This window comes from Drosophila montana, unplaced genomic scaffold (genome assembly GCF_035044405.1).
Source record: "Drosophila montana isolate Dmon_TW-CO22-7 unplaced genomic scaffold, ASM3504440v1 contig_1083_1, whole genome shotgun sequence".
NCBI lineage: Eukaryota > Metazoa > Arthropoda > Insecta > Diptera > Drosophilidae > Drosophila > Drosophila montana.
Genome location: NW_026996074.1, coordinates 863,338 through 886,846, shown reverse-complemented (window position 1 = coordinate 886,846; position 23,509 = coordinate 863,338). Strand labels below are relative to the sequence as shown.

General features: G+C 32.5%; 1 protein-coding gene across 39 annotated transcripts in view; it reads left to right on the top strand.

Moving 5' to 3' along the window:
- Positions 1-23,509, top strand: part of slo (calcium-activated potassium channel slo) — a 53,298-nt gene that overhangs the window by 10,985 nt on the left and 18,804 nt on the right. For 26 of the 39 annotated variants that reach the window (XM_064699863.1, XM_064699751.1, XM_064700017.1 and 23 more), the window contains 7 exons: positions 5,397-5,555; positions 5,690-5,801; positions 6,094-6,245; positions 6,539-6,706; positions 8,012-8,103; positions 18,994-19,104; positions 21,354-21,459. In XM_064699863.1, coding sequence (XP_064555933.1) covers positions 5,397-5,555; positions 5,690-5,801; positions 6,094-6,245; positions 6,539-6,706; positions 8,012-8,103; positions 18,994-19,104; positions 21,354-21,459 — 900 coding nt within the window. Of the gene's footprint in view, positions 1-5,396; positions 5,556-5,689; positions 5,802-6,093; positions 6,246-6,538; positions 6,707-8,011; positions 8,104-10,619; positions 10,712-13,918; positions 14,011-18,993; positions 19,105-19,542; positions 19,649-21,353; positions 21,460-23,509 lie in introns of all 39 variants that reach the window. The other 13 variants (XM_064699760.1, XM_064699853.1, XM_064700002.1 and 10 more) reach the window with 5 other exon arrangements.

Sequence of the window (23,509 nt, the reverse complement as noted above, 5' to 3'; positions counted from 1 at the left end):
ACGGATATGTTGGCGCACCAAAAGAGCCACAACAAAAAAAAAGGAGAAATAACAGTAAATAGTGTGGGCGAGTGGGCCAAGAAAAAGTCTAAGAAAATCGATAAAAACTCGCACGTTTCACTGTTACCAGGGCCAAGGATGGCAGACGCGAGGCAATATAGCGATATATGGAGAGGGAGCGCGAGTTAGGGTAAATGGATATTGCCAGGCCTACTGCCAACACGCCAATTGGTTGGCAGACAGCGGCGTATATTTGTTGGCATTGCAGCTTTTGGCCGCTTTCTGAACGTTTTGCCCAAGCCTCTATGCATATGCGTGGTATCCTTTCGGTTCTGTTCTATAGTTGTTATTGCTATTCTTTTTATTGTTGTTGTTTGGCTTAAATATACTGCAAGTAACATATGTATTCCTCTTCTATTGGACTGTTACACAATCGGTGTTATTCTACCATCCACTCTAATCGAAAGTTTTCCGTTAACAAACTAGAATGAACTCGCCCTTGGGTGGCCAATACTTCATGCCTAGCCCCGCAGCTAATTGGCTTTAAATTGTTAAAGCGACGTCAATGCGGAAGTGGAGCGAAAGCCTTCAAGCTGCATTTATGGCAGCTTACTGGGGGCGGTCGAATACATCCGACTGCACATGGTCACGCCATGGAACTGCTTCAAAACGAGTAGTCACCACTCTTTAAAAACCGCATTGTGCCTTAGCACTGGGGCCATTAAACTACAGGTCCCACCATTCTTACTGTGGTCGTTCCATTACTATTGATTGGTTTATTTTGTGAGCAGCTGGCAGTCTTTAAATACTTGTAGTTAGTAGTAAATAATTTAATGTATTTGTCACGTATCGCGCAATCTTTTATACGAAACAATACTATGATATCACCCCGCGTAAAACTTGTACAAAAGCTAACCAAAACCAACTTTTTTACCCAGCACCCATTCGACTATATACATTTTTGACCTAGACCGTCTGCCTATCTGTCCATCTGTATGATCACACCCATCTCGGAGGCTGTAGAAGTTATAGACCTGGAATTTGGAATTTGGGGCAATGCAAAGGAAAAGGGAAAAAAAGTTTGTTTCATTTAAAACTTGCTCCGTTTTCATGAATGAGTCCTGATGTGAGGCCAATGCTTTTTGACAATATGTTTTATAAAGCGGGCTATTGTATTGATCTAAAAATCAAGAAGCTTCAATGTTGGTATACTGGTACATTTGTGGATCGATTTTGGTTCAAGACCTGAATCGGGAGAACACCTGGATGCTCTATTGAGGATCAGATCAAACAGCACTCCAGAAGTTATAGCGACAGACTGCTGAACCACAAAAACAGGCTAGATCGTCCGCTTCTCATACCTGACACCCTTTTTCCCCTCAATGCCCTTTGGCAGGATATACTAAAATGGTGCTGATCTCACTCAAAAAATGGTTAGAAATAATAATTTCATACTTGAGTCAAGTATTATCAGTATTAACCTTCCTTTTTCTTGATTTCGTATTTTAAATAGAGATAGCAAATTTAGTTCTAATGATATAATCAACTTAAAAATAGTTAATATTCTGCGGAGGGCAAGCATGTCCGGTACAATAATACAATAAGCCCCAAATATATTTAAGCACGCAATTCATAGTAGGTAATAGTAATATCTCTTAGTCTGGCACAATTGACTTAAGCACTCTTGTTTTTAAAGTATACGATATAGTATTAAACTTATTTTAAAAGAAATAGGTTAACGTGTCCATCCGTTCAGTTGCCTGAATGACCGGGTCACTTAGACAGCTCATCTACCGATATTTTCTAAAGAAAACTGATCCTATCCAGATTGCTTCAAAGAGTATGCATATACTCAAACATGAGATCTTGCATTTAGAGGTGTGAGTCAGCATTTTCGGGTTAAACCGCTTTTCCACCCAGCTCTAAAGTTCAGTTGTAAACGACATTTATATTTATGTAGGAAAAGTATTTCGAAGTTGATCGAATAAATAAACATGGTGCAATCAACAGTCTTATTCTGAAATCAGTTGATTATGACCCACATTACTTTACCATACTACCCATTTTTAATAGGTAAAAAGTATAATGGATGTTTCTAAATGTATATGATAGGCAACAGATGTACATGATAGATACCAGAAAGTATTTTTATTCTTGATTAATAACATTTAGGTTTAAGCGGTCAAAAATGTCTCCTTAAAACCGTTATACACAAAATTAAAATATTCTCTGCTGGAGTTTAAGACTGCAGGTATGTTTCCTTACATATATTTTGGGATAGTTTGACATTTGTTTGCGTTTTGGCTATTGCACCACATCAGATACATTTCGGGACGAGCTCGTAGCAGAGTGACTGAGCCAGTTTCTTGGTGATTCCTACCAAAAGAGGAATAATCCCAGCAATAACAATACGATCAAGAAATTATATAATCTTTGTGGTCATGTTACTTTGCCGTTTTCGCCTTTCTGGCTTGGGTGCTGCATTGATTTCCTTGTCCTGATGACGTCAGTCTTGAATTCACTACTGATATAAACGTAAAGGAAAGCCTTACGTCAACACTGGATGAGATTATGGTTCAATTTCATTAGATGTCACTGGCAATTAAGTTAGCTTAATGAAAAGTCAGCCGGCATCCCATGGTGTATATGTAATCTTAAGCTTTTGAAATCTCTATGTGAAAGTTTTGGATTAAACTAAAGCCAATTTTGAAATGTTGTTGTGCAAAAACTATAATATAGTGTGTCTTGCATTTGCATGACAACAGCAAAAAAATCAGATGCAACTTGGGGCATAAGTAGCTTGCGTGCTGTTTTTGCCAAATTCCGTTTTACTTTTATGCTTTGTTTTGTTTGATTATCAAAGCAATTACGTTTATAAGGCTGAGCGGAAACCCTAACAACGGCAATAACAATAAAGCCCATTTAGAATAGCATGAAGTGGCATAAGTCGATACAATGTTGGCTAAGAGAGCGCCAGTCCCAAGTTGATTTACCTTTACTGGCATTTACGTTTTGGCAAAAAGCCCTGACATTTCACTCGCTCCCTGTATGGACATCTGCGGCCTTACGAGCGCTTTTTCAAGCAGAAGAAGCCCTGCCGAAATTACCTTTTAACATTTTCATGATTCCAGCAGATTTATCAAGAACGCCCTCGACTAATGGCTGCAGATGGTCCCTGTGGGTCCAATGCGACAGCGCAATTAAGAATGCATAATCCTATCCAATTTCTTTTTCTATTCATCTCTGCTAGGAAACGGATACACCACTTAATGGTTGTAAACAAGGTATGACAGAAAAACATACCAGAAAGTAATATTATAAGGAATACATCTGATTGAGCTTATTTAAAAAGATTAAAAAAAAAACAAAGATTTTTCCAAATAAAAACAAAATTAGATGTGACAAATAAAGCTGGCTGGCTCGAGGTTAAGGTTGTGTGTAAAATTACAAACTGTTTAACTTTTTGTCCATACACCGTTCAATGTGATTTTTTCTATAAACTCCAACAAGAGTAAAAATATTTGAATTTTTACTCATACCTCGGCCCAGCTAAACATCCAGCTAAACATTTTCCCGTTCAACCTAAAGCCCGCATATTTTTTCAGTAAAGTGAATATTACACAATCTTCTTATTTGAAGAAGTTTCATACAACCGTTATCCAGCATATTTCCGAGACTCATTTGAGATTTTTCAAAAATTCCGTCATATAATAATATAATAATAATGATGGTAAGAAATTAGGCTTCCCAGGGCTGACGGTTTGGGTTGTGCGTTGATCACCAATCAGGGCCACAAACTTTAATTATTTGCCAATGTGGATTTTCATGATCTTAACTCTTATATATAACAATTATTATTTTAACTTTAACGAAATATTGATAGAGCGGTTTTTGGATGCGGACACACTCTACTCAACAGTGTAATCAATACACTCGATAATTGCTTAAACTTCTATTAAATAATAATATAATATATATATCCTTTTATCCATGACATCAGTCAATCAGTCCGTTAGCACAATCAGTCGTATCTTTATATATAAAACTGTTTGGCCAGACTGACTGACTGATTGAGCTAAGAAGCTTTCAAACTGATTTATATAAACTGATGAATAAATATATATATTTTTATTATTTGATAAGAATGAAATTACCAAAGAGTATAAATTTGAAACTAAACAATACTGCTATTGTCGAGAGTTTCCGACTAGGAATAACCAGTACCTAGCTCCGAACTGCTGTTCAAACACTCCTTTATGCGGAAGAACAGTCAGATAGAAATATTATTTGGGGACTTTAGGCATCACGTTGTGAATGCTAGAAGCTCATTTTAAAGTAAACGAGAAAGTAAGGACATCTTCGGCACGCAGAATACCCTTGTAGACATTTGCGCTACACTTTTACAGATTTCTGAGAATAGTGAAGCTTGTAAATGTTGAGTTTGATAAAAATATCTTGGCAAATAGAATACTTTTTTCGTTCCTAACGTTCCTGTTGATCGAGAATATATGTACCCAATGTGGTAAGGGACGTCTCCCTCTATGCGTTACTCATGACCAAATTATAATACCCTCTACAAGGATATACAATTGAGTCAAAAAGCGGAAACTGTCCGTAATTACCTTTTAAGTACTTTAAGCATACAAAAAAAATTATGTAAATGAATATATGATTTGAAGCTACGTACAGGACATCCCCTAGTCGCGCAACCTTGAACGAAGCACTCTTGGTTTAGCCTCCTCTTACTTGGCATATATATATTTAATTTTTTTGACAATGTTACGTTGGCGTCCTTTTGAGGTTGTCATCTTAACATCATCTGCAACAATCAATAGTGCTCTTGTCGAGAGTGTCCGGGTAGGAGACGCCCTGTAAATTATAAATAATGGTTAACTTGAAAATATCTTTATTTTAATCGGACACAATAAAATAAAATCAACTAGGAATATTGCAGTCGGATGCCACCAACTGTGTAATACAGTCCAATAACAGCTTAATACGGGCTAGCCACAACATGTTTTAAGAGATATCTAGATTTATCTACTATCACAATTTGCCACGCTCCTTTTAAAACTTTAAATTCAATATCTCCAAGAAAAATTTGGTTTATGCGATGGGACAAACAGACGAACCCAATATACTCTTCAATTTGTGAATGAGAATAACAAACTCATTACAAATCCGGCTGAACCTTCAGATACCCTCAGTTAGTACAAAACTGAAAACATCATTTTAAGATGATACATATTTAAAAAAATAAAATATAGCTTTAGCATGTTTCTGTTACGAGATCATGGTTCTAAGATTACTTTAAACACTCAACATATTTTTATTTAATTTAGTGCCAAGTTTATAGAAAATTCCTTATCATCTTTCTTTAACCATTTCTTTTTCAGGTCGTACTCGTATTTATACTCAGCATTGCATCTCTCATTATATACTTTGTTGATGCATCAAGCGAAGAAGTCGAAAGATGCCAAAAATGGAGTAATAACATTACTCAACAGATCGATCTCGCATTCAATATATTTTTTATGGTTTACTTTTTTATACGAGTAAGTTTTACACGGCACACTCTATTTATTTTATCGCAAATCAATTGGCTGAGCATTCAGTATATAATCAGTTAGCATCTCTTTTGACAAATCATTAAACGTGATTGTGTTCTTTCATTAACAATTTTTTACAGTTCATAGCGGCGTCCGATAAGCTTTGGTTTATGTTAGAAATGTACAGTTTTGTAGATTATTTTACAATACCCCCGTCCTTCGTATCAATATATTTAGATCGAACATGGATCGGTAAGCTCAAAAAAGAAATACCCAAAATTAATAATTTTAAAAAATTCCCTAAATTTGATGCATACAAATCGGTTTCACGGAAAGAAGATTTTCATCTCTTGTACATACACATACACAGGCACAAACGTATACACTTACGTACATACTCACGAACGCCTTATATAATATGTTATGTTTAATTTAACAATTCGAAATAATTCTTAAGGGCGTGCCTAGATCGATTTGTATGCATGCAATGTGCTTTACTCTGCGTGTGGCAACTATAATTTGTGTCAATATATATTATAAACAGGTCTTCGATTTCTTCGAGCGCTACGTCTCATGACTGTTCCAGATATTTTACAATATTTAAACGTACTAAAAACATCGAGCTCAATACGCTTGGCTCAACTAGTATCAATTTTTATATCCGTGTGGTTAACAGCAGCGGGCATTATACATCTGGTATGTAGACACACACTCACAGCTAACATTTACACATACATTTAGCTATGCGTGTCGCGCGTCTTCCAGCCGGCTCTGTGACAGACTTGCAGCGCGTGTCCGAGCCAGTTAAAAGATTACGCATACGCCGCGCTGCACGCTGTTACAGAGCATGAGCCTGGCGCTAATAGCTGGGAGGGCGTGCGTAGCGCTTTTTCCAGTGTCCAATGGCATAGGAAATGTGCAATTTGAATAATCGCTGATGCGTATTTGTTTGCAATTGAAAATTGCAATTGCATTTTCTTAAAATTTAGCTGGAGAACTCTGGCGATCCGCTGGATTTTAATAATGCTCATCGTTTATCCTATTGGACCTGTGTCTATTTCCTAATTGTGACCATGTCAACGGTAGGATATGGTGACGTTTACTGTGAGACTGTCTTGGGAAGAACATTTCTCGTGTTCTTTCTGCTCGTCGGCTTGGTAAGTGTAACAACAATATGCTGAAACAATCAACAATATACTACACAAAAAGCAACAACAATATGTACTACAACATTATCCAAACTTTCTTTTAGTTACATATATAGACAATGTTTCTCTATCTCTCTCTGTCTGCCTCTGTCTTACCCAATTTACATCGAGGACCATTGAGTTTAGGCCAAGCAGCAGCGGTGTTGGCAGTGGTATTATGTGTGAATGATTAAAGTTTTGGTTGTTGCCTAACGTACTTAGTACAGTTGTGCTCAAAACTAGCTTAGCGATAAAGTATTCAAGTAACCAAAACCATCCAGTACCAGAACCAGTAAAAAATTACTCATGTACCAAGTGTAGCACTTTACTTTATTCAACCTCAACCTGAACTCGTACCAAGCGTTGTCCCTTTACAATTACATTCCGACTTAAAGCATAAGGATTTATCTACAATTCATTATATGTTATTCAATTAATCTATATAAAACCGTATTTAAGAAATATGCTACGTTTTTGTAAATACATAAATAGAACGACTTAATAACGCTGCACCGATTTAATTAAAAAAAAAACGTTTACTTTGAGACTCAGTTTCATTTATGCGTTCATCCCAGTTCCGTTAGCTTTAAATCACTTACGTAAGCTTAACGCGTTTCAACGTGCGGTTTAATTTAGCCACTCTCGATTTGTTCTTCGCCCGCACTTTCAGAGACATTTACATATGTTACTTACTCGTACAGCAGCTGGTAGTTGATTCATTTTTAAAACAGTTGCCTTTTGTTTTCAATACAATCGAACCAAATGCATGCAGTTTTCTCTATTTTTGTATACATATATTTGAATTTTCTATTTACCTTTGGTTTGGTAACAACAACTCGTAGACACCGACACTAACACCGACACCTTGACAAGTAACAAAAAGTAATAACAACAGATCAGGTAGCCAGTCAGGGTCTTGACATTGATTAAAATTTATCTCATATTGCATACATGCATATAATCAATCTGTCCTAATTATCACATTTAAGGTATTTGTTAATTGCATGCTTTAATGCTGGCTGTCGCAACTTTCATTTGAGAATTTAACCACTGCTTTTAGGAACATACAAATATTGAGATAACCAAAATATTGATTAAGTATATGCCTCCTCTGGTGTGACTGCCTTGACCTCATTTCGAACCCACTAGGCAGACGAAGTGTTTTCTTTCGAGACCTTTTGCTTAGACACAACAATCATTTAAATTTTAACAATAATTGATTTTGCTAAACAAACTTGTTAATTTTTATGTATTCGTATGTGTGGAATATTTTAGGCAATGTTTGCCAGCAGTATACCGGAAATAATTGAACTCGTTGGTAGTGGCAATAAATATGGCGGTGAACTGAAAAGAGAACACGGAAAGAGGTAGTCTATAACATTCCATATGCAATAAAAGACATAACAACATCACAATCAAATTGAAAAACATAATTTTAAATAAATAAATATTAATAACTGTAACACCAATACCAATCAAATAATATCAAGCTGAGGGTCTCCAAATGCATAGCCTAACTAAATGTTGTTGAAGAACAGAAAACTGTGTAAAAAAGTTTTTTTTTTTAACTAATTCCCATATATATGTCTTATACATGTATATGAACATATTTTATGTATATATCTATCTATCTATATATATATATATATATATATATACATTCATATATATATTCAAAGTGAATATAAAGTTTGAGTTTTGTTTTTTCAGCATAACTATAAATGAATCCAACTTCAATAAAATATATTCTTCAAGTATTAAGTCAAAAGTCTAGGCGATTATTGCGATAACTCTGTGTAGAGAACGAGAAAAAATCTTTCGTACAGCACAGCAACCCATAAATAGTAATGAATAGTCACGTTAACACTCAATAATCAAATTACATACTTAGTCTGTTACCCTTTGTTATATTTTTAATTTACCAAATGGATTTGTATTTTGGTAACTCGCTTACGATGTTGACTGTAATGCAAATTTCTACTAATATATTTACCCTCAAAAATATAGTTGTCAGTCAACTCTGACGAATAAGAGTCATGATTACCTAATTAACTTTTTCAATGAATATACCCAAACAGAAAACATGACATTTATTCTCATTGCGTAACGCGCTGATAAATCATACGAGCAAAAAGTAAAGTACTTTCTACATTCTAATTTCAATTGTTTCCTTAAAATATACATTTTCCTTTCAATAAATACAATCACAACCTCTTTTCTACAGATCAGTTAGTCGTCTACATATACAATTTGTATGTAAATGATCAATTTTTCAAGTAAAGTTATTAGGGTTTTTGTACTTGTATTTTGATTTTTTTTTTTTTTTAAATTGATAACGTCTCACACATTTGTTTGAATTAGTTAGCAATTCGTTCTATAAACACTTTGTAGGCGTGTGTTTTACATTACACTTGGCCCGAATTTGCTGTCCATTTACTTTTTCATTTCCTGTTTACATTTAGTTATGTTTTATTTGCTATGCTTTAAACGTTTCTTGCATTAACACCAGAAGTACAAAACATGCGTTTATCAACTTGAGATAGTTAAAGGTTTGGTTTATTTTTTGTTTTTGTTTTCGTCAATATCCTACAGCATTTATGCAAAACTTAAAGGCGCATTGTTGATAACACAATTTAAAAGCATCGGTCACGCATTACCCAATAAAATATTGTATTTCAAAGTATACGTAATCATCTTAATTTATATATTGAAGAGAGTATAAGCTATATTATGCAATAATTACATTTAAATTTTGATCCTTAAGTAAGCAGTTTTGTATCAGTGTCACCATAACATAAATAGTACATCGATGTCTTCAACTTTTTAAATTATGCTTATTACTTTATTTATTTTGTTTTTTTCGAGACATTTTCCAGGTTATCCAGGTTATACTTGGTTATTCTATTAAGTGTATTTGGGTCCATACAAACGATTGTCTGCCAATTGTCCGGCTAATATTCATAAGCCCCATAAGAAAATGCACGTTCCGAGCTAACTTATGGTAAATTTGTGGGAAATGAAAAGAAATTGTAGTTGCACATTTGTTAAAATTTCTTTTAAAATTAAAATTAAATTAAACATTTTCTCTGGTTTTGGAACTTGTCTTTCGCTTCGGTTAGCCGAAGTTTATTCTATAATCAATATTAAGTACGACATTGAACAACAAGGCATTTGAGCATATTAACCGTACAAATTCTAGGTTTCTTTCAGTTCGCTCAATCACATTGCATAACATTTAGCACACCATTAGAACTGAAAGTATCGCTATATTTTGTATTTAATAAAGCCATTATAATACCCCAAATCTAAAAAAACTCGTATACGTGTGCCTAGTCGAGCGACATCTCTCTCCGCAGACTCCTTGGTAGCCATAGCACTTTTCGTATACAGCTGTAAATCTGTACATTCATAGTCCTTAAAGTACAAACAAACAACAGTAAATAATTAGACGCGGTTAAAGAGAATATCTTTCCAGAGATCCAAACTGTATATATAAAATAAAATTATTTACAATTAGATGTAATATTGAGCGAATACTTTCGAATGTCTGCAAGTGAACCTGTTAAATGTGTATATATGCAAGTATGAGTGTGTGAGTGAGTTGAGAGTTGGCTTGAATGTATGAATCATCGTTAGAATGAGTGCGGTGTGATTATGTGATTTTGAGGTATGTATCCTTTGTTGTCCTGCGTTGTCTGCTTTACCGTCGTTGTTTCCTTACGAATTTGTGAGTCTCGCATTTAGAAAGTTTGTGAATTCTTTTAACACACCATCCAAAGATCAGCAACAAGTAGCCAAATACTAAAACTGCAATTGTAACTGAAACTGAATTATTTTGGCACTTCTCTGTATTCTAAAAGTGTATGTGTGTTGTTGAATTTAGGCTGTGTTCGCTAGTTGGATACCAGAAATCACTGAACTGGCTGCCCAGAGAAGCAAATATGGTGGAACATATAGCAAGGATCCTAGAAAAAGGTACACGAATTCGTTGCTGGCTGTACCACAAAAAGAATTATTCAACAAATAACAAATAAAATAAATAAAAACAAAGTAACTACAACAGCAACACCAAAAAGATAAATAACCAGAATCTATAAAACAACAATCGCTACAATCGAATTAACCTGATTTTTCTTATATTGCATTCTTACTAAACTTCAGAAAATTAAATACTTTTTAAATACAACTTTTTATTTTTTTTGCCGTTTGTCCTTTTATTTATTTATTTATTATCCTAATTTTATTGTTATTTGACGTCACTTGAATTTGCATAAAAATGCCTACACATTTGCTATCAAAATCTGCTCAGCAACTGCACACAAACCAGTTGAAACAGCATCAGCAAAAAACAGACAGATCTTAAACCACAAAACAGTTGCCAATTATTAAGCAAATAAAATGAATACTGCAAAAATATAAAGAACTACATTCGAATTTCCCAAAAGGCATTGGTTTCTTGGTGGCATGTGTTAAAGGAGAGAAAATCGAACTATGTTAAATAAATAAATCAAATGAGCTAAGACTTGAATGTGCCATTTTTTTGTTTCTCAAAACCTTCTGTAAATTATTTTGATAATATACTTACAAACATAAACATGCTATACTTGCAATTTATTATTTTTCAACATGGCTTCGTTTTTTGTGCTCGGTTCATTAGGCTACTTGTTAGCTTGAGAGAAAAAACGATCAATGTGCGGTCAAATTGTGCCATGTTCAGTGCCAAAGTGGTTACTCAATGTTGAATCATGATTACATTGTTGATATTAAATGTTTACACGTTGAATTCAATAGAAATCGTAGTGCCTGGCGGGTATGCAACAAATTATCAAATTTTCTCATGCACATTTCATCCTCCAAATTCAAAACTAAATCAAAAAGTTTCTTTTCATTATAACAACGGCTAACTCATAATCAATATACGTGACGCAACTGCTATGACTTAAACAATACTCTATACATAAATGTATGTAATTTTCCTTTAAAAGTAACATTTTGATTTTGTTGTATTTGTTGCTGCATAACTCAAAGCATGCATCTTACGACATTGGTAGCACAATTTCAAAATTGATTGCAAACAAGCCAACAGAGAAAATAAACTTTAAAACGCATACAAAGACACACACACACACACACACACACACACACACACACACGCTTACACACAATCATAAATATTTGATTTGCATAACTCGTTTTGAAGGACAATTTACAGAAGGCTTTGAATACGTTGCGTGTAAGTGTAAAAAACACGAAGCACAGAAATCGATGAATTTTGGCATATTAGTTGGCACAGAAGTCAATGAATTTGAATTCTCTTAGACTATTTTGACAAGCATCGTGCAAAATAGTATTTTTAAAAATTTGTTTAAATACAATAATATGAAATATTGTTAATGTTTTATTTATTTTTATTTTGTTTTAAACTTGACTTAAAAAAGAGAAAATAAAAAACCTTCTCTTGTCATGTTTTTTTTTAATAAAGAGCAATGAAATAATACAAGATTTTAAACGTTAGCAACCTTGTATTTACTTTAGGCTTTAATAATTAATCAAAATAATTTTTTGGTTTTTAAAAAGGTACATCGCGAGTTTTTATGCAACTTCAGCAGAGTCAATTTATGATAAATTGGTTTTGTTTATAGTTTTAATTTCCCTGTTAAAATGCTTCGAAACAAATAGCTTTTCTTAAGTTTAGTTTTTGAACTTACTTAAAAAAAAAATGAATAAAATGCATAACATTGAATTGTTTGTTGGTTTGTTTGTTGAAACACACACCAAGTTGCTGCTTTAGTTCTGTACTGATTTGATCTATGGACATTAATTTATTCCAGTTTAATACACGTTTTATAATTCTACTCAAATACATACATAAACAAATGAAGTAGAAACGTTTTTGCAATTTTATCCACTACCTAACTACTACATATTATATAGAATTCACTTGTAATTACATACATGCATTCTAAATACTCCATTAATATATGGTAAAATCGACCATACATAACATATTACACAATTTACCTAATTATTCATCTCTAATTAATTAAAATCGTTAATTTGCTTGCACCTACTTAGTATGCCGCAGCCACGCATATACGAGTAATACAGCTGCCCGAAGCGGCGCTGCAAAATTTCTCAATGATTTAATTAAGGCGAACAATTTATTTGTTATCAGTAATAGTTGCCGTATCTGTGTAATCGTAATCAGTATCAGCATCATGTCTACATTTGAAACTCTTTCCCGATCCTCCCAAAAAGTATAGACTCTCACGTACACCATCCAGATACAAAGAAACAAAAGTTTTGTTTGCGAATAGCGAATATGCCCATTTATAACATTTTTGAAACACACATTATATCTTACCATGCAATACCACCTGATCTTGAAGTAGTTGTAGTGTCCAAAAGTCTCTGCTAATAGCAGGTGCTAAAGTTCAAACCTATCATCAATTTAAAGTCAAAATAGATTTGCATTGATGGGTGTGTGCACTGGCACCAGATATTGAACTCATTCTGATGATATTCGTTACGTGATACTATATGCTTGTTTACATATAAAGATTTATAATTTAGTTCTTACTGTGCTGTTAACTATAGACAACACGTACCCCCAAGAAATCGAAAGCCTACTGAAAAATGAATTATTACCACACATGTGTTACTTATTAACAATTTGCAAAACAACAATTAGCTGCAGACTGTTGAAATGGTTGGTTGATTTGAGAAGAAAATACGAAAATATACTTTTATTTAGTTCAATTCAATTTCGATGTAATGTTATTTTTTGTTTATGGTTTCTATATTAGCGTTATGATTTTAAACATTTAGATGCTTCAGTTCTCACAACTATGACGTCTGGCGCTATCATCAAAAAATAAACAAAACAAAAAAAACAGCAATAATAAAAATGAACAACCACCAAAGCAACTTCCCAGCACCCAGCAGGCAAAAGTGTCGTCCACGTCGTCGAACTGAACTACTGAGCATTTTTCTAGGCATACACTTATATCTATAGAGATTTGTCTGCCAATCGGTATTCCTCTTTGACTCTCCTGTCTTGACTCCCTCGCGTTCTCTGAGCTCCGTGTATGATTTTTGTATTATTTCTACCAATAAAAAGTATTCAAAAGATAACAAATCGAAATACTTCACTATCATCATTATCTTTCATACTGAATACAGGCGATTTTTGCAAGTTGTATACCTGAGATTATAGACTTGATTGGAACAAGAGCCAAATATGGGGGCACATTAAAAAATGAAAAAGGGCGAAGGTGAGACAAACTAAATTTTCTTACAATCAACAGACAAATAAATAATCAAAAATTGATTCTAATAATATAAAAAACCAGACTACTTACTACCACAAAAACAAAACATAAATTTAAGTCAACAAATATTTAAAATTAACTAAAGTCTTTGTTTCTGACAATAAACACCAAATCAAAATGAAATTTCTGCAAGTGAAAACAAAAATGAACTAAAATAAAATAAACAGAAAAGAAACCAATAATCATAATATTGTGCAGTATTTACTTTTACTTTGCGCTTCATTCATACAAATCCTTTTCGAGTGGAAATATATCTGAAATTTGATTTTGATTTCTGAAATTTTAACTAACTACAAACATACATATATACACAGTTATGTTTACAAAAACCCAACACATTATATATTATATAAAAGCCTCACAGAACACGGCCAACTAATAAGCATAGCCAAAAGCTAGCGGAAGCAATATAAATAATACTCATACACCCCAAGGGCTCCCCCAGAAATGGTGCAACACAACATTCTAACAATCCAACCAACCAATCAATCAATCAATCACAAACTTAAACTCAACTCGAATTCAGAGCATTCGATCGATCAAACACACATATATGCACACTAAAATCCTCAAAACAATCCTCACAAAAAAATTAAAAAAAAAAAAATTACAAATGCAAAAGCAAGAATCAACAAGAAATCTTACACAAAAAATGTATGTTTTAAATTTTAGTTCTCAACGACTCATTTAGTATGCGTTTTTCGATTCATTTTGCTTTCTTTATTGAATTTTATTTGAAATCCTAAAGTGTCGCCCCGATATCACGCAGAGCGTCAGTTAAAGTTAACTAAGATGCTAATGGAGTGGTGCTCTACGCATTTATTTTATTTGATTTTATGTTAAGGACTCGCCAAAATAATTTTAATTGATTCTATTCAATTTTTTGATTTATTGTATTTGGTTTGGATTGGCATTTTGTGAACCATTAAAACCTATTCAATAAACTGTATCGTACTTAAACTGTTCTGAGTGTATAATGTGCGTACTCTTAACTACTAAATTATCTTGTTGTAAGTTTAATAAATTCGAATTGATCGCCAAATTATCAACCTACTCTTCTGCTACTTTCTTCTCTTTACACATATCTTGCTCTTAATTCTTGTTAATTTTGTTTTTAGTTTCTCAGCGCTTATTTTGAGCGCAGGTGTTGCACGTTTTTAGTTCCATTTTTAGTTGACTCGTAACAGATAATTATATATCTATTAGCATTGCAGCTAAAAAAAACCAAGCAAAAAAAAAGAGGACATGGGGTCTCTTGGGGCATACTTATGATTGGCAGAATCAAAACTGAAGAACTGCCGTACAGTTTTTTCTTTGGTTTAACATTTTGTATGCCATCAACTAGCCGTGTTGCATTATATTAGCCCTTGAAGAATCAGTGATTGGTGTTTAATATTGTGTTTCATATTCGTATTGTCTATATATTGTCTATATATTCCTTGATATCGCAGTCGTAATTCGTAAATATATGTATATTGTGCAAATAAATTTAAACGACTAAACATTCAAAGATAATAATGCATAATAAAATAGTACATAAACAAAATTTTGTACGTAATTGTTAGTCAACCATAAAACAATGTACACACACATACATTCATTTGTCAAATGGTTTGATCCAAAAAATTAAATTTTCAAGGCAATTAATCAGAACAACTTGTAAATAATGCAGCTGTCACTTAAGATGAATATTAAACAATTCCTATATTTTTGTGTAGTTTATTTCCCAGGTAAGGGACCGGAGCCAGAAAATAATCTTTTTTTTAAGAATCAGATATATTTAATTTGCAATTGTCTAGCCATGCATTTGATTTGTTTAGTAATCATCGGACATAAAAGAAAAAATATGTGTGTGTTACGTATTTTAATAAAAAATATAAAATTAAAAATGCTCATATATATACAAACCATATAATACTTTTACTCTTGTCTACCCGACTCTCTCTCTCTCTTTCTCTCTCTCACTCTCTCTCTCTCAGTAATAAGATACTCCTTTTCAATGTTGTAGTTCTTGAGAAATTTGTATTTATGTCTTTTGCTATATAATCGATTTTACAAATAATAAAAACTATGTACTTGTTCATTTCGTATCTCTTTTGTTCTTATTTTTGTTTGGACAGTGCTCTATTTCTATGATATTCTATTTTAAACTTCTAACTAAACAACAATAAAACATGGTACAATCAATTAATAAACGAATTGGCGTATATAACAAGACCGTACACTATTAATGATAAACATCAATCACATAGTTATTGGCGTTGTATTACAAAGTACTTGTTACTCTTACACCTCGGTAAATACGTAACTCTCAGCTCTATTATCGTGTCTAGTGATGTGGATGGATGCGATTTAGCATAGAACCAAGTGGAATTGGCTTCTTGACTTGATTGACGCCATTTGTCACATAGTTCTCCCTTACATTTTTCCTCCCTTAGCTGAAGTGCTAGAGTTGATATTCTTTATATCATACGTAATTGTGATCGCGCAGGTTGCCGTTGACTTAGTTTTGTCGTACAAATGAAAAATACTTTTATTCTTTAGACGGCTCTAGGGTTAGGTGACGGCAGTTTCTGGTTCCGAGCAGTATTGAACTCTTGCTGCCATCAAGACGACAGAAACTTACACAATCAGCAACCGAAACATGTAACCGCAACCATTTCCGAATCCTTCCAATACATAAACATTACGCTCTCTTTTTGTTATATTTTCAAGCTCTCAACTAGTACCTACATACCTGTTTATTCATTTTTATTTTTTGACGTTTCACCTAGCCACCGAAATTTATACCACTCATGGCACGTTTAGGAGTCATCTGATAAATTAACATTATTATGTAAATGTTTTTATTTATTAGTATTCATGTGCGGAACACATGAGCTGTATTAATTATTAATAGAAAAACAAAATGAAAATGCGTGGCCAGGCATAAAACATTTAACTTTTCACTAAACTTATTCATTTCTGTGATAAGATTGTATTCTTAAAACGGAAAATATATTTTTAAAACTCAGCACATTTTTTAAAGCAGTAAACCAAAAAATTCATTACAATTTTGTTCAATTGTTAGTTGGTTTGCTTGCTTTTTCTAATTTTATAGATTATTCAACACCAAACTCTTTGATACCGTAGCTGTCCAAAAACTTAGCGATACATCCACTCAATTAAGACATTTAAACAATGTTTGAACACACGTCAAGGAAACATACCAAAAACAACGGAAACACATGAGAATGAATTTATTTATTTTAATTTTATAGATTTTATTTTTTTTGTGCTTGGCAGCTGATAAAGAGTAATTCGTAAAATATCCGTAGGCTAAAAACATATTCTTAAGAAGCTTAACCACACTCTGTGTAGTTGCCGAGTTTTTGTGCTGTAATAAATCGAAAATAATGATTTATTGTGGCTTAAACTTCAAGTGCGTTTATGTACTTTAAATAAGGATTTTTCGTTTAAAATTGGATATAAAGTTATTATTTGAAACGGTTTATAGAGTATACAGCTGTGCCATCCTTCTTGATTATTGAAAGAATTCACCTGGGTCAAAATGTATAAATATAATACTACAACACTACAAATCATACATCCACATTTCTCTCTGCAAGCTTGTAGTATGATGTGGTTCCAGCTGTCAGAACTCACAAGTAAACAAAAACACATAGAAATACGCATGTTTCAACTGATGCACCCTTTCAGCAAATACATAAGGAATGAGTATGCCTGCCAAATTGCCTGATTGCATGTCAGTAATATAATAGTAACATCAGACTACAGAATATATAAATACTTATTTACACGACAAACACTGTAGAATTTGATTGGATTGAGTGTTTAGAATACAATTAAATATTTTGTAAATAAATACGTAGCAAAAACATATTTAAAATATTGAGAATTGTTAATGCTAAATACGATGCATGTAAGTTGAATTAATTTCAACGGTGTGCGTAGTTAACCTTCAGTGGAACCCATCTTATTTAATATTATTGGTTGACTTGTAAAATACAAATGCAAAGCTATAAGCCAGTCAAATTAAACCTACTTTGCACATGTATGTATGTACGTATTTTTTTAGATTGTTGTTTTTTATTTATTTACAATTTGTTACCTTAACCTTATGTTCAAAGAGAATCTTGGGGTAGCAGACTAAATTCATGCATATTGCAGTGATTCTTCATTTATTTTTTGTGTCAGTTACTATAATTTTCGTATTTTGATTTCATGAAAAGACAATGTAATTTATAATTATAATACTGTTTACTGTTTTAACTACAAAATAACACTGAAAAGTTATAATAGTAATCATAATGGAAACAACTCAGTTGATAACCAGAAAGAATGATATGAAAATATTACCAAGATAAATAAATAAGAAATATGTATACATACATGAAACACAAGTATATAACACATACATAGTACATAAATTCATCAATGAAACACCTGAAACAAGCAATAAGCGCTTCAGCTACTTACACATTTTATGTCATTACCTTAACTGATCAACTGAAAACAAATCACATACACACACACACACACACACACACACACACACACACACACACACACACACACACACACACACACACACACACACACACACACACACACACACACACACACACACACACACACACACCACAACACACACACACACACACACACACACACACACACACACACACACACACACACACACACTCACACACTACACACACACACACACACACATCGAAGAGCATATACACCTGAACATTAAATTCTGCACACGAATACAGCAATAATATATAAGATATGTACACAGCTTACTGCATCCCACTCTTAATAATAAGCCTTATTCTTGCTTTGGATCGATCGACAATTAAAACCAATTTACTAATGTACTTTTCTCTTTGCTACACACTCACCCAAACATGTTCTTAGACATATTGTGGTATGCGGTCATATAACATACGAGTCCGTGTCGCATTTCCTGAAGGACTTTCTGCACGAAGATCGTGAGGATGTCGATGTCGAAGTAGTCTTTTTACATCGGTAAGTTTCCTTTTCGTATTTTGTGTTAAAAATCGATTCACACTAAATATTTATGTTGCCAATTTGTACTGTTGATTTCTTAAAGTATTGTTTCGTAAATATTTTGTATTATATGATAAAATTTAGATGATATCAACGAATACATATCAATTTAATTCAGAATATAAGCAGAAATGTATTGACCTCGCAGCAAGCAATTAATATTTGATTTAATGTGCTGATTGCTTGCTGCTATTTTATATAGAAGGTCTCAATCAGTTAAGTCTATAAATTAATTAGTCAAGCACTTACATTAAGCCTTTGCATTATTCGCATTAGTTAGTAGTTATCACCAAAATTAAAATTATGTTTTTCGTTTTGTAATATACCTAACTTGATTTACATAATTATTAATATAAAACTCAATCATATAATGTAACGAAATGTAAAAAAAAATAGCAAAGAGCCCGACCTGGAGCTAGAGGGACTGCTGAAGCGCCACTATACAACAGTGGCGTTTTTTCAGGGCACTATGATGAACGCAGTCGATCTGGAACGAGTCAAGGTACACAAATACACTTCAAGGCGCAAAGCAAAATTTACTTAGAGAGACACACACCCACACCCTTACATACGTACACAACATACAATAGCATACATACATACACCTATACAAACACACTGAAATACTGGTCAGCCAAGCATTGGAGCTAAGCAGACCAAAAAGTGCCCTGCCGTTTGGTACTCTACTCAAAACCGCGTCACATTGTGAGTGTGCTGTGCACATGTACATACCCTTGTTTGTACATAGGTATTAGATAGTGTCCATAACAACAGTAAGACCACATACAATACATAGTTAGCAGCGGTCGGCTGACAACAAATAGCCAAATGCAAATAACCGTTCACCTCAAGTCCTATAGCCATAGCCTGTCATAATTCGATGCTCGAGCTCTTGCTCACAGCTCTCAGCCACACCCGATTCCCAAAATTTGCTCGTTCTCACTTTTAATTATTTATAAATACATTTGTTTTTAGCATTATTTTTCATATTTTATTATTGACACTTAAGTTCACCTCACGTGACAGATACTTGCAACCCAGTTCCAAACGAAACAACAAGGATGCAAATATCTTGCCTGCAGCTTTTGCAAACATAGCATACATTTAATTATTTGTTTAATTTCTAAATTCCTAATACAATTTAATGAGGAATACAGTTTTATGTAAAACACTTAATTTCACTCTTTTCGATACCTATAGTACATATATAGCAATATTATTAATTTGTTAATTTGGCTTTAAGTAATACTAATATAACCTGCTCAATGGAATGTCCTCATAGCTGAAATTTTATTCAAGTTTGACTTTTGTATTCTATTATTTATTGACTAAAAACTTAGATAAATTTAAATTATATATATGTGTATATTATATATAAATTCAATATAAATATGCATAGCATAGGATTTTATCTTCATATACATATATATTTATATATCTATTTTTTGATACGCTGCACCTTATGCTTTATGAAGAAAACTTTTCAAATTATTGATTTATTTTGTATTTAATGAATTTTAGAACATTACTAGTATTAACATTTTCGTTTTAATACCAGGTTCATTATATGCGCTGCACATTTATACATCTTTAAACTAGATTTAAGATTTCATATCTATATATATGTAATATCTAACAATCAAAATGGGTGTATTACGTATATGTAAATATATACAGAAGTATAGGTATACTTTTAGTTATAAACAAAAACTACTATTATAGATAAGATGAGCTTATGAATCAGATAATTTAAGAAAGCTCGACAACTTAAAACAGGGTTTATAAACATTTACTAGATGTTTTGCAAATAACTAAATATTTTATTTGGAATACTTTATTGTTTAATTATAAATGTCAATTTATTGAGGATATATTGTCGAAAATTCATACACCATTTCCTATCGCAAATATAGTTTTGACCAATTAAGAAACAGTAATTTATTCATTTTCTTAAATTATTATTTATTTCTTTTTTCATTTGCATACTCCAACTGCACAACTATTAAAATATGTGTATTAATTGTGTTATCACACAAAATACTTAAATCTTATGGTCTCAATAAAACTCAATCATCCTAAACTATTGGAACATAAAAATAACACAATACTACTCTAAAAAATTTGTATTATTTTTTCCAAAAAAAAAACTCAAAAAAAAAAACAAAAATTATGTACGTTCAAAAATCTTATAACTAAAAAATTAAAAGTAAACCACCCGATTTGGAACTTGAGGGTTTGTTCAAACGTCATTTTACCACCGTGGAGTTCTTCCAAGGAACCATTATGAATCCGATCGATCTGCAAAGGGTTAAGGTAAAACAACTTTTCATTTTATACGTTTCTCTATGTTGGTTGCTTTCAATTTTCATTTTGTGTATTTTGTTGTCGTTTTATTTTGTGTGTGTTTGCTCTACTTTAACAAAACCAAACTAAACCAGACAACTGCTTATTAACATACGTACATACTTAACAAAACGAACTCTACTTATATAAATGTATTTATATATATATTTATATATATGTATATATATATATATGTATATATATGTATATATATTATATATTTATATATATATGTTACAATGTCAATGTACTTAATTAATGTAATTATGTAATGTTTATATATGTATGTAAATCATAGATATTATTCATTATTCATTGTCGCATACTGATTTGCTGGCTTTAGTTTTGAGTACATTATAGGATCACAATCCATTTGTATCTACATATGTATCAGTTGCTGATTTCCAATAAATTAGAAAAAAACTATAAAAAAAAAAAACAAAAACTATAAAACTCAAATATTAATATCCCATACAATCACGATAACTCTCACAGAGCAACATAAAAACACAGATACACTGTAAATTGTTGACGTTATTGTGTATGCAAAAACTAATCGTGATTCATTGTTAGCTTAAGCATCATAATTTCTAGCAATTTTGAATATGTTAATTCTAAATCTACTTATATATATGTATGTGCTAGGTATATGATTGCATATCAAATAATACAAATATACAATTTTTAGGTATTTTAAATTTATATAACCATTAGAATTGATTATTTCGTGGAAATGGTAGATTATAACATGTAGGGTGTATCTGTTCAGATTTTAATCAAATTTCAGATTACTTGTTATAGTTACCAACTTATTTACTAAAATGCTACTGATTGATGGTTGGTGATGCAAAGCTCAAGCTGTAAGAGCTATGAAACTAAAATTTTGACTATAGTTGCGTCCGATCGGCCTTAAATTAATTTTCAAAGATCTTTATATAAATTCATTTGAAAGGTGTTTTCACTTTTCGAAAAATCTAAACTTAATTTTAATTTGATTTCGGGTTCCAAATCACGGTCTAGACTTTTTAAAACTTAGATGGATCGGTTTGTCGTGACTGACTGAATGACAGAACTGTAATCATCGTACAGTCCAAACCGTAAGAGCTACAAAGCTGAAATTTGTACTGGAGCTTCCTTTTGGGTCGAAAGTGAGCACTAAGACGGGGGCTTGGAAAATACGACTTGCAAGTGTAGAATGTGGTTTGTAGAAAGTTTGTATGTAAAACCTAAAAAACAGCTCAGCTATATGATTGCTTTAGAAACGCGACGTCATCAGCCTGTGCAGCCATATAGTGTGCCTGGGCATCGAGCTAACAAGTGCAGCAGTGACTGTCAATTTAAAATTTGGTTAATTAAATTTGTAATAATTCACAAAGAAAAAATCGATAATAAAACCAACGAGGAACATTAAAATGCTGGGCTAAAAAATAGTAGTCAAAAATGTTCTTTTGTTTTAATTGTTCTAATTGGCAGGGTCGGAGTAGTCGATTGTTAAGCGTAGTTGAGTAATCATCGGCATATTAAGCATAAGGCTTTTAGGGCTTGCGAACGAGAGAAGATAAAAGTCTCTACACTTTATTTTTAAATTGTTATTCGAAAAAAGAGTGTTAATATCTTCATACCAAAGTTTTCCTGTTTGTTTAATTAGGGCGAGACTATTTATATGACGAAAAGAAAAGAATTAATATGAGCAACGGGAGCAGTAATTAGCTTCATACAAGTGGAACAAGGGGGATATTGAATGTGCTAGGACGCCTGATGTAAAAAACTAAAGTTAGATCTCCCGGTACCGTTTGTATTTTCATCATTATTCATTTGACCCCAGCGACGTCGGAATATTGAATATTGAGATTTTGTGTTAAATAATTTTTTTTTAAAATTAAAAATTTATTGAATACCAGAATAACAAATCGGGATTTGATAGTATACTTATATACTACTATACAGTTCTCACAAGATATGCCGTAACAGAATTAAGGAACGATTTTTGTTTTAATAATTTGTATGATGGTGTTTTAAT